The sequence below is a fragment of the Conger conger genome, chromosome 19, assembly GCF_963514075.1.
Source record: "Conger conger chromosome 19, fConCon1.1, whole genome shotgun sequence".
NCBI lineage: Eukaryota > Metazoa > Chordata > Actinopteri > Anguilliformes > Congridae > Conger > Conger conger.
This window is the reverse complement of record NC_083778.1, coordinates 4,307,901-4,320,345: the sequence shown is the minus strand read 5'-3', so window position 1 is coordinate 4,320,345 and position 12,445 is coordinate 4,307,901. Positions and strand designations below refer to the sequence as shown.

Here is a 12,445-nt window from a genome sequence, read left to right as displayed (position 1 = left end):
GATTGCAAACCCTGCACTTTTGTGGAGAACCAACTTGAATTTGGCCTTTCTATAGTGCTAGTGCAGCAAGTCAAAAAGGCCTGTGACAATGACATGGTCAGCAGTTTGCATTCATTTGCGTAGTCTAGGCTGTTCCATCAACAAAGAAGAATGTGGAGGACCGACAGGAAAAGCAACCGGACTCGGCTAGGCTTTTCTGGTAAATGGTTGGCATTTATATAGCGCCTTTATCCAAAGCGCTGTACAATTGATGCTTCTCATACACACACTCACACACCAACGGCGATTGGCTGCCATGCGAGGCGCCGACCAGCTCGTCAGGAGCATTTGGGGGTTAGGTGTCTTGCTCAGGGACACTTTGACACAGCCCGGGCGGGGGATTGAACCGACATCCTCCAACTGCCAGACGACTGCTCTTACTGCCTGAGCCATGTCACCCCTTTTCTCATTTGTTTACACACAGTGGGCCTCATTTATCAATATTTTTGCCAATCTGTGTCTAAACTTATGTGTTATGGGAACCAAACTAACAAATTCCACCGGATTTATCAAATGCGTAGGCACAGCTTTTTTTCATATCCGCATATGTATGCTGATGAATACCAATCAGTCATAAACAAAAACTGATGCGCAGGATTAGCATAAATTGATGCCTCTAAAATACCAGAAGGAGTAAGGAATTACATTTCAGGCAATTTAAAGAGATGGCCGAGAAAAGATTAAAGACGCTTTCAAAATTCAAAATGACTGTCTTTCAAAATTCGGTGGAAACATACTAACATGTAAACATAATTTGTTTCTAATTTGCTTACTTCACTGCGTATGTGCCACATAGGACAGGAATAAAAAGGAATGGAGCCGGTGTAAAATGTTCTGCGGTGTCCTAGGTGCTGTATACACACCGGAGCCGTGCTGCGTGCGGAGTAAAATGGGGCTAAGCAGTGGAATGTCAGGGCCGGGGAAGACTAAAGCTTTTGTTACCTCTGTGCTTTCCGTAGTCTGTTTCCTGCTACATTCACTCATTTTTTGTTTCACCTGTGCTCCATTTGTTGTCTCCGCCTCCCACTCCTTATATGTACTTCCTTCCTGTCTCTTGTCATTTATTTCACCTGTTCCTTATCTGTTCCCCAGTTCACACACCTGATTCTTGTTTCTACTTGTTACCCTTGTAATTCCGTCTGGTCTGCTCTGATTTTGGATTTCCTGTTTTTGATCTCTGCCTGGCTTTGGACTTTGTCTTGTTTTATTTTATTTTTGTGCTTTCGTCTGTGTGGACTTCCTTCCTGTTCTTGAACTCTGCCTGTTATCCGACCACTCTTCTGTGTGCCCTTTATGTACCCATCTGCCTGGATTTTTGACCATTACCTGTTTCTGGATTGTGTTTTGGATCTGCCCACTGTTCATGAAAGCCTGCCTGTTTTCACCTTCTCCCCGAGTCTGCTCTTGGTTCCTCTGACAGCCGCTTTATTTTCTCTGTGCCTATTTTAACAGCTACAGTAGCCTAAACACAGGTTTCACATCTATTACTCATTATTACTCAACTACAATCATGTGGCAAGTTAGCTTGCAAAGTTATACCTTCACCTATTTCTATGACTTTTTTGTCAGCCAACAGGTGTGAGAAATGTCGCTCCTTGAACCCAGCAGAGGGCAGTGTTGACTGTGGAATGGTTAAGTGTCCATATTCTAATACAGTGTGGAGTTGGATGCATCATGTTTATTGATATTAGATTATAATGTCTCACATATTATAACCATATTTGTGCTTGTTATACATGTACATAATGCTACCAGGTTAGATAATTATCCCTTTCAGAACCACATCTTCAACTGAAAGTGTGTGCTAACTGTGGCAGTGATAAATTAAGTGTTGAATTCAGTGGCATCCTCTTGTGTTTCCAACCGGACATGTTGCAGTGGGACAGCATGTCTAACCACTTTTAAGAGATAGTGGTGATCTCCTTAAGCCACTACAAGAGTTTTTATGTAAACATCCACAGGACAATATGGCTTTAAAACAGAGAAAATTATCATGAAAAAATCAAACGGAATATATGAAATGCAAGATTCCATAGTTAGGGCCCTATAGATGCTGATTGAATCATAATCATATATTATTCAAATCTGAATAATGACTATTTAAATGTGTTGCATGTCTTATTTCTGCTTAACTTGAGCTGGGGTTACTATGTATAACATGGCCATGCTCCACCTCGATGTGGCCAATAATATGTTGGCCAGTCTCCCGTTGTACAAGATGCGGCTTTAGACGATCTCACACTCCCACACTTAGTGGAAATGTCTGTTTCTCCATCAGTCATGAATGACATTGAATCCGCGATTTGTACAGACGTCTTTTTCTGCGATCACCCCAATGAACTGAGCACAGGCAGTTTCATGGCTGTAACAGGTTTACATTTAACCCGTTCCTTTTCATAAGGATGATCTGGGACTTAAGTTTAGAAAACGGTAGCTCTTCTTTGGCTATATTCTAAGCAGTGTTAAATTGTATTATCATTTCTGACTCCTCACTGCTTCGGTTTTCCGCTGCCTGGCGCTGAAACGCTGTGGGGAGGGGGGCTCCTCTGCCCGCCACGCACCTGTCACGCCCAGGACGTGTTTCTTGGAGACATTGTGCTTTTTTAACGTTTCAATTCAGACCGTTGATGCTCCGACAGCAAAAGCACTGTTCCCAGCCATGCTTTGGCCGCACTCTTTGCAATAAATGCAATGCATAATGTTGGCCGTTTTATCATATCTGAGCCACGGAAATTGGACAGGCCATTCTTTGCGAAAGGCAGTATATTTTGGCCTTTTTGTATGTGGTCTGCTCTGGCTCTGGCTCGGAGTCAGATGAAGATGTTAGGTGAGGATTAGGCATCTTCCCGGGGACAGGGGAGACAGGTGGTGGAGCGGTTACCTCCGCCGATGATGTTGGGTCTGGGCTGGGCCTTTCAGGGCCGGGGACAGGTGTAACGGGCACCGCAGTCACACAGAGACACACCTGCTAAATGTCAGGCAGACAGAGTTTTGGTCGCATGTCGCACTCTGGAGGACTGGACTTGGCTCAATTTTGATAAATGAGGCAACAGAAATGTACAAGACATGAAGCATGAGAAGGAGTAATGTTACAGGGTCATTTTTATCCAGTTATTTCACCCATTTTGATAAACACCCCTCCTTTGATGTGTGTGTGTGTGGTGACACAGTATGTGTTTATGTGTGTTGGGGGTCGGGGGGGTATGTGAGTTGTCCATCCATCCATCCATCCCATCCATACATCCATTTTCTATGAGTGCTTTCAGGGCACGTCTCAGTAGTCCTGCACAAAAAATTTGAGTCTTTTCTCAAAAACAGAAAAAATTCAGGAGCGGCCAAAAAATTAGGAACATCAAAAAAGAAAAACGAAAAAGAGCCGGAATCCCCGCGGTTGCGTCGATCCGTCTTGGTCGTTGGCGGGGCCGTCCACTCCTCCAGTTTCCCCGGCCTTGGAAGTCCTCCTTCTCCACCTAGCCAGTCAGTTCGTCTGCAGTTGGAGAGGGACAGGTTAGTTGGGGTATTTTTAGAATCACACGCTCACTTGAATCCAGACTTTTGTGTCTTCCGCAAAGTCCGCCACGGCTCTCTTGAGTAGCTCTCTTCACTAGCTCCGCGTCTCTCCTCCTCTATCCTGAGCCCCGTTCTGTTCTTGAGCACTTCCTTTTGTAGGGCGGCGCTCCCCTCCAAGGTGCCGCTGTGTTAAGTAAGAGATTGGGAAATAGACATGGTTAATAACCTTCCCCAGCTGTGTGTGTGTGTGTGTGTGTGTGTGTGTGTGTGTGTGTGTGTGTGTGTGTGTGTGTGTGTGTGTGTGTGTGTGTTGTGTGTGTTGTGTGTGTTGTGTGTGTGTGTGTTGTGTGTGTGTGTGTGTGTGTTGTGTGTGTGTGTGTGTGTGTGTTGTGTGTGTGTGTGTGTGTGTGTTGTGTGTGTGTTGTGTGTGTGTGTGTGTGTTGTGTGTGTGTGTGTGTGTGTGTGTGTGTGTGTGTGTGTGAGAGAGTGTATATGTGTTTGGGGAGTTTGTGTATGTGTATGTATGTAGAGTACTGTGCAAAAGTCTTAGGCACCTGTATAACATTCTGTTCAGTAAGATTCTTTCAAAAATAATTAAATGAAAGGTCCTAAATAAACGCACTATACATTTTACATTACATTTTTGTAATTTGCCAGAATAGTTAAAAACTTAATAAAATCAAGATTTTTTGTGACCACCCTTCGGCGTTAAAACTGCATCACTTCTCTGAGATCAACGCTGTCCTGCAGTTCTATAAGACAATCAGCAGGGAGGTTGTTCCAAGCATGTTGGAGAACATGTTGGAGAACAGTTCTTCTGCAGACTTTGGTTGGCTCCTTGCTCCTGATCTCAGACAGCCTTGATCAAGTTTTTAGGTAAAAAGTAGTCAATTACTTTGCGTAATTTGTTACTTTTAAAAATTATATAGTGAAATGTCTTTAAAATGATTTATTTTGGAAAATTTATATTTGGATGTGTTCTTTAAACTAACACACACAAAAAATAAGCATATATATACACAATAGTGTAGGGTGCCTAAGACTGCACAGTATGTGTATGTATGTGTGTGTGTGTGTGTGTGTGTGTGTGTGTGTGTGTGTGTGTGTAGGGGGGGTCTGTGTATGTTAGTTGACGTTGTGGTGCCTCGGGGTGGATCCTGAGGTGTAGTGGGTGATGTATAAATGCATAGTGTGGTGCCTCGGGGTGGATCCTGAGGTGTAGTGGGTGATGTATAAATGCATAGTGTGGTGCCTCGGGGTGGATCCTGAGGTGTAGTGGGTGATGTATAAATGCATAGTGTGGTGCCTCGGGGTGGATCCTGAGGTGTAGTGGGTGATGTATAAATGCATAGTGTGGGGCCTCGGGGTGGATCCTGAGGTGTAGTGGGTGATGTATAAATGCATAGTGTGGTGCCTCGGGGTGGATCCTGAGGTGTAGTGGGTGATGTATAAATGCATAGTGTGGGGCCTCGGGGTGGATCCTGAGGTGTAGTGGGTGATGTATAAATGCATAGTGTGGTGCCTCAGGGTGGATCCTGAGGTGTAGTGGGTGATGTATAAATGCATAGTGTGGTGCCTCGGGGTGGATCCTGAGGTGTAGTGGGTGATGTATAAATGCATAGTGTGGTGCCTCGGGGTGGATCCTGAGGTGTAGTGGGTGATGTATAAATGCATAGTGTGGGGCCTCGGGGTGGATCCTGAGGTGTAGTGGGTGATGTATAAATGCATAGTGTGGGGCCTCGGGGTGGATCCTGAGGTGTAGTGGGTGATGTATAAATGCATAGTGTGGTGCCTCGGGGTGGATCCTGAGGTGTAGTGGGTGATGTATAAATGCATAGTGTGGTGCCTCGGGGTGGATCCTGAGGTGTAGTGGGTGGGCCCAGCTGCAAACCAGACACGGGAGTCAGCAATTATCAGGAAAAATTAATCATTTTATCTTTTTCGGGGTATTGGTGATAGCGCCCCCCTCAGGGCAAGGGTAGGGAAAGACGGGAGAAATAAAAGGGGCCGTTCAGGCAAAATCAACTCAAGTTCTTCCTGGACCGGAGTATGCTCCAGAACCTCCTTCCTTCTTCCCTCTTGGGCCATGTCAGGGCTGGGGGGAAGCACAGAGGTACAGGGTAAGTACGATTGGGGTTTTATTAGGCTCACGTGTCCGGCGTCAGACTCCGGGTCTTTGGGTTTGCCGTCGGGGAAGGTGGGGTCTCCTTCAGGGCCGGTTCGTGGGGTCGGTACGGCAGGGCGTAGACGTTCCGTCCTCTATCCGGTTCGGAGCTGGCTCTTCCTCTCTCTTGTCTCTCCCTCTCTCTTGTCTCTCCCTCTTTTAGGATAGGCGCCGACTGACTCTGTTTGTAGCCTCGACCACACCTTAAATCTCTTCCCCTGCTCAGTAGAGAAAAGGGCTGCAGCTGGGCTAGTATTCTTCCACCAGGTTCACTCACGTGCGCTGTCCGGGGTCCTGGACTGCAGGAAGAGGGATCGCTCTCCAGGGTGCTGATCTCCCCATCACCTCTCTGGGAAAATAGACTCCTTCATGTACCTCTCCTAATGCGTAAAGTTTGCGTGGCTGCGTTGTGCGGGTCCTTCTGGGGTTCTCCACCCACGTGGTGCAACATGCAGGAGCAGGGGCGCCACAACGTGCATATGTGTTTCTGTGTGTGTGTGTGTGTGTGTGTGTGTGTGTGTGTGTTGGTGTCTCTTCACACGGACTGGGAAGAGTCAGAGTCTGACATGGATTACTGAATATATAAACCTAATAGTTTAATTTGTAGATAGTCCTATAAGAGTTATTGTTCAATATCATTAAAGTGAAGCATCTATCTTTTATGTCAATAATTTGTTTATTCAAGAAACAAATTATCAACCATATTTTCTGAAGAAATTTCTGTTTAATGGCAGTACAAGTATGTGATGTTGGCATATTTGAACGTAAACAAAATGCTAAAGAATAAAGGCATGTATTAGAGATTAATTTAACATTTTAAAATGCACCAGAAGCCTCCAAATTGCATCAGAAAATTTTATTTTTGGCCAACTACTTACATTTTGGGGAACACTGTCAATGTTTTGTAAGGTGTGTGACACACACAGCTCTGTTAGTTTATGTGAATGTGCTGTAAGGTGTGTGACACACACAGCTCTGTTAGTTTATGTGAATGTGCTGTAAGGTGTGTGACACACAGCTCTGTTAGTTTATGTGAATGTGCTGTAAGGTGTGTGACACACACAGCTCTGTTAGTTTATGTGAATGTGCTGTAAGGTGTGTGTGTTCTTGTCTCTGCAGGCTGTCAGGCTGTAGAGTCACACAGAGAGGCTGTGATTCTCTGGCTTCAGCTCTGTGTTCAAACCCCTCACACCTGAGAGAGCTGGACCTGAGATACAATCACCCAGGAGACTCAGGAGTGAGAGCGCTGTCTGCTGCTAAACTGGACACACTCACACTGCTGTAAGTACACACACACACACACACACACACACACACACACACACGTACACACACACACACATGCTCACACTGCTGTAAGTACACACACAAACACACTCACACTCCTGTAGGTACACACACAAACACACACACACACACACACTGCTGTAAGTACACACACACACACACTGCTGTAAGTACACACACACACACTCACACTGCTGTAAGTACACACACACACACTCACACTGCTGTAAGTACACACACACACACTCACACTGCTGTAAGTACACACACACACACTCACACTGCTGTAACTACACACACACACACACACACTCACACTGCTGTAAGTACACACACACACACTCACACTGCTGTAACTACACACACACACACACACACTCACAGTGCTGTAAGTACACACACACACACACACACACACTCACACTGCTGTAAATACACACACACACACTCACACTCCTGTAGGTACACACACATACACTCACTCACACACACACTGCTGTCAGTACACACACACACAAACACACACACACTGCTGTAAGTACACACACACACACACACACACCCCTCCACCCCACACACACAAACACACACACACACACACCCCTCCACCCCACACGCACAAACACACACACACACACACGCTCCTCCACCACACAAATACCCCTCCGCCCCCCACACGCACACACACACACACACACACACACGCACTCACACACACAATCATAGCCCTCCGCCACACACACACACACACACACACTGACTCTGTTCTGTGTTTCTTACAGTGTGGAACATGGAGGAGAGAACAGGATCAAACCAGGACCAAGGAAATGTGAGTCTTTATCGATGCAGAACACTTTCCATAGATACACATTGTACTGTGTGTGTGTGTGTGTGTGTGGGGGGGGTATGCGTGTGTGTGGGGGGGGTATGCGTGTGTGTGGGGGGGGTATGCGTGTGTGTGCGGGGGGTGTGTGTGTGTGGAGGGGAGGGGAGGGGGGGGGGCGTGTGTGTGGGGGTATGTATGTATGTGTGCGTGTGTGTGGGGCGGAGGGGTATGTGTGTGTGTGTGTGTGTGTGTGTGTGTGTGGGGCGGAGGGGTGTATGGGGGGGTTGTATGTGTGTGTGTGTGTGTGTGTGTGTGTGGGGCGGAGGGGTTTGTGGGAGGGGTATGTGTGTGTGTGTGTGTGTGTGTGTGTGTGTGTGTGTGTGGGGGGCGTATGTGTGTGGGGGAGAGGCATATGTGTGTGTGTGTGTGTGTGTGTGTGTGTGTGTGTGTGTGGGGCAGATAGGTGTGTGTGTGTGTGGGGTGGAGGGGTGGAGGGTTATGTGTGTGTTTGGGGGGGGGTATGTGTGTGTGTGTGTGGGGCGGAGGGGTGTGTGGGGGGGGTATGTGTGTGTGTCTGGGGCGGAGGGGTGTGTGGGGGCGGGGGGTGTGTGTGTGTGTGTGGGGGGGCGTGGGGGGGTATGTGTGTGTGGGGGGGGTATGTGTGTGTGTGTGTGTGTGGGGCGGAGGGGTGTGTGTGTGTGTGTGTGTGGGGCGGAGGGGTGTGTGTGTGTGTGGGGCGGAGGAGTGTGTTGGGGCGGGGGGTATGTGTGTGGTTCTGTGGGGCGGAGGGGTGTGTGGGGGGGCGGTATGTATGTGCGTGTGTGTGCGTGGGGTGGGGGGGTATGTGTGTGTGGGGGGCAGAGGGTTTTGTGGGAGGGGTATGTATGTGTGTGTGTGTGTGTGTGTGTGGGGGGGTATGTGTGTGTGTGTGGTGCGGAGGGGCGTATGTGTGTGGGTGGGGGTATGTGGGGCGGAGGGGTGTGTGTGGGGGGGCGTGTGTGTGTGTGTGTGGGGCGTAGGGGTATGTGTGTGTGTGTGTGTGTGGGGTGGGGGGGTATATGTGTTTGTGGGGCGGAGGTGTGTGTGGGGGGATATGTTTGTGTGTGTGTGTGTGGGGGGGGGGTTATGTGTGTGTGTGTGTGGGGGGGGTATGTGTGTGTGTGTTTGGGGGGGTATGTGTGTGTGGGGCGGAGTGATATGTGTGTGTGTGTGTGTGTGGGGGGGGGTATATGTGTGTGTGTGGGGTGGAGGGGTTTGTGTGTGTGTGTTTGGGGGGGTATGTGTGTGTGGGGCGGAGGGGTATGTGTGTGTGTGTGTGTGGGGCGGAGGGGTGTGTGGGGGGGCGGTATGTATGTGTGTGTGTGTGTGTGTGTGTGTGTGTGTGGGGCGGAGGGGTATGTGTGTGTGTGTGTGTGGGGTGGAGGGGTATGTGTGGGGTGTGTGTGTGTGTGGTGCGGAGGGGTGTGTGTGGGGCGGAGGGGTGTGTGGGGGCGGGGGGTATGTGTGTGTGTGGGGCGGAGGGGTGTGTGGGGGGGCGGTGTGTCTGTGTGTGTGTGGGGCGGAGGGGTATGTGTGTGTGGGGCGGAAAGGTGTGTGTGTGGGGCGGAGGGGTATGTGTGTGTGTGTGTGGGGTGGGGGGGTTTGTGTGTGTGTGTGTGTGTGTGTGTGTGGGGGGGGGGGGTATATGTGTGTGTGGGGCAGAGGGGTATGTGTGTGTGTGTGTGGGGCGGAGGGGTGTGTGGGGGGGGTGGTATGTATGTGTGTGTGTGTGTGTGTGTGGGGTGGAGGGGTATGTGTGTGTGTGTGTGTGTGTGGGGCGGAGGGGTGTGTGTGTGGGGCGGAGGGGTATGTGTGTGTGTGTGTGGGGTGGGGGGGTTTGTGTGTGTGTGTGTGTGTGGGGGGGGGGGGGTATATGTGTGTGTGGGGCAGAGGGGTATGTGTGTGTGTGTGTGTGTGGGGCGGAGGGGTGTGTGGGGGGGGTGGTATGTATGTGTGTGTGTGTGTGTGTGTGGGGTGGAGGGGTATGTGTGTGTGTGTGTGTGTGTGGGGCGGAGAGGTGTGTGTGTGTGTGGGGCGGAGGGGTGTGTGTGTGGGGCGGAGGAGGGGTGTGTGGGTGTTTATGGGGCGAAGGGTATGTGTGTGTGTCTGTGTGTGTGGGGTGGGGGGGTACGTGTGTGTGTGGGGGGGGTATATGTTTGTGTGGGGCGGAGGGGTGTGTGGGGGGATATGTGTGTGTGTGTGTGTGTGTGTGGGGCGGAAGGGTGTATGTGTGTGTGGGGGGGTTATGTGTGTGTGTGTGTGTGTGTGTGTGTGGAGCGGAGGGGTGTTTGGGGGGAACGTATGTGTGTGTGTGTGGGGTGGAGGGGTATGTGTGTGTGGGTGTGTGTGTGTGTTTGGGGGGGCGTATGTGTGTGTGTGTGTGTGTGTCTGTGTATGTGTGTGTGGGGTGGAGGGGTATGTGTGTGTGTGTGTGGGGGGGTTTGTGTGTGTGTGTGTGTGTGTGTGTGTGGGGTGGAGGGGTATGTGTGTGTGTGTGTGTATGTGGATGTGTGTGTGTGTGTGTGAGTGTGTGTGTGTGTGTGTGGGGCGGAGGGGTATGTGTGTGTGTGTGTGTATGTGGATGTGTGTGTGTGTGTGGGGTGTGTGTGTGTGTGTGTGTGTGTGGTGCGGAGGGGTATGTGGGGGGGAGTGTTTGTGTGTGTGGGGCGGAGGGGTATGTATGTGTGTGTGTGTGTGTGTGGGGTGGAGGGGTGTGTGGGGGCGCGGTATGTATGTTTGTGTATGTGTGTGTGTGGGGCAGAGGGGTGTGTGTGTGTTTGTGTGGGGTGGAGGGGTATGTGTGTGTGTGTGTGTGTTTGGGGCGGAGGGGTATGTGTGTGTGTTTGTGTGTGGGGCGGAGGGGTATGTGTGTGTGTGTGTGTGTGGGGGGGTTTGTGTGTGTGGGGGGGGTATGTGTGTGTGTGTGTGTGGGGTGGAGGGGTATGTGTGGGGTGTGTGTGTGTGTGGTGCGGAGGGGTGTGTGTTGGGCGGAGGGGTGTGTGGGGGCGGGGGGTATGTGTGTGTGTGGGGCGGAGGGGTGTGTGGGGGGGCGGTGTGTCTGTGTGTGTGTGGGGCGGAGGGGTGTGTGTGTGTGAGTGTGTGTGTGTGTGTGGGCCGGAGGGGTATGTGTGTGTGTGTGTGTATGTGGATGTGTGTGGGGTGGGTGTGTGTGTGTGTGTATGTGGTGCGGAGGGGTATGTGGGGGGGAGTGTGTGTGTGTGTGGGGCGGAGGGGTATGTGTGTGTGTGTGTGTGTGTGTGTGGGGTGGAGGGGTGTGTGGGGGCGCGGTAGGTATGTTTGTGTGTGTGTGTGTGTGGGGCAGAGGGGTGTGTGTGTGTTTGTGTGGGGTGGAGGGGTATGTGTGTGTGTGTTTGTGTTTGGGGCGGAGGGGTATGTGTGTGTGTTTGTGTGTGGGGCGGAGGGGTATGTGTGTGTGTTGTGGGGGAGGGGTATGTGTGTGTGTGTGTGGGGCGGAGGGGTATGTGTGTGTGTGTGTGTGTGTGTGTGTGTGTGTGTGTGTGGGGCGGAGGTGTGTGTGTGTGTGTGTGTGTGTGTGGGGCGGAGGGGTATGTGTGTGTGTGTGTGTGTGTGGGGCGGAGGGGTTTGTGTGTGTGTGTGTGTGTGTGTGTGTGGGGCAGAGGAGTGTGTGTGTGTGTGTGTGTGGGTTGGAGGGGTATGTGTGTGTGTGTGTGGTGGGGGAGGGGTATGTGTGTGTGTGTGTGTGTGGGGCGGAGGGGTATGTGTGTGTGTGTGTGGGGGTATGTGTGTGTGTGTGTGTGTGTGTGTGTGGGGCGGGGGGTGTGTGTGTGTGTGTGTGTGTGGGGTGGGGGGTATGTTGTTGTGTGTGTGTGTGGGGGGGTATATGTGTGTGTGGGGCGGAGGGGTGTGTGGGGGGGCGGTATGTGTGTGTGTGTGTTTGTGTGTGTGGGAGGGGGTGTGTGTGTGTGTGTGTGTGTGTGTGTGGGGCGGAGGGGTATGTGTGTGTGTGTGTGGGGTGGGGGGGTATGTTATTGTGTGTGTGTGTGGGCGGGTATATGTGTGTGTGGGGCGGAGGGGTGTGTGGGGGGGATATGTGTGTGTGTGTGTGTGTGTGTGTGTGTGTGTGTGTGTGTGTGGGGGGGGGGTATGTCCGTGTGTTTGTGTGTGCGTGTGCGGGGGGCGTATGTGTGTGTGTATGTGTGGGGCGGAGGGGTATGTCCGTGTGTTTGTGTGTGTGTGTGCGGGGGGCGTATGTGTGTGTGTGTGTGGGGGGGGCGGAGGGGTATGTGTGTCTGTGTGTGTGTGTGTGTGGGGGGGGGTTATGTGTGTGTGTGTGTGTGGGGCGGAGGGGTGTGTGTGTGTGTGTGTGGGGTGGAGGGGTCTGTGTGTGTGTGTGTGTGTGTGTGTGTGTGTGTGTGTGTGTGTGTGTGTGTGTGTGGCGGAGGGGTGTGTGTGTGTGTGTGGGGCGGAGGGGTGTGTGTGTGTGTGTGGGGCGGAGGGGTGTGTGTGTGTGTGTGGGGCGGAGGGGTGTGTGTGTGTGTGTGTGTGGGGTGGAGGGGTGTGTGTGTGTGTGTGTGTGTGGGACGGAGGGGTGTGTGTGT

At 51.1% G+C, this 12,445-nt stretch overlaps 2 protein-coding genes across 18 annotated transcripts in view; both read left to right on the top strand.

The window, feature by feature from the left end:
* The window catches only part of LOC133118954 (NACHT, LRR and PYD domains-containing protein 12-like), a 687,468-nt gene that overhangs the window by 346,606 nt on the left and 328,417 nt on the right, over positions 1 to 12,445 (top strand). The gene's annotated exons all lie outside the window — the stretch shown is intronic.
* Positions 1 to 12,445, top strand: part of LOC133119267 (NACHT, LRR and PYD domains-containing protein 12-like) — a 116,576-nt gene that overhangs the window by 84,634 nt on the left and 19,497 nt on the right. The window contains exons 8-9 of the mRNA XM_061229795.1: positions 6,833 to 6,994; positions 7,783 to 7,872. Of these exons, the coding sequence (XP_061085779.1) occupies positions 6,833 to 6,994; positions 7,783 to 7,872 (252 nt within the window). The remainder of the gene's footprint in view (positions 1 to 6,832; positions 6,995 to 7,782; positions 7,873 to 12,445) is intronic.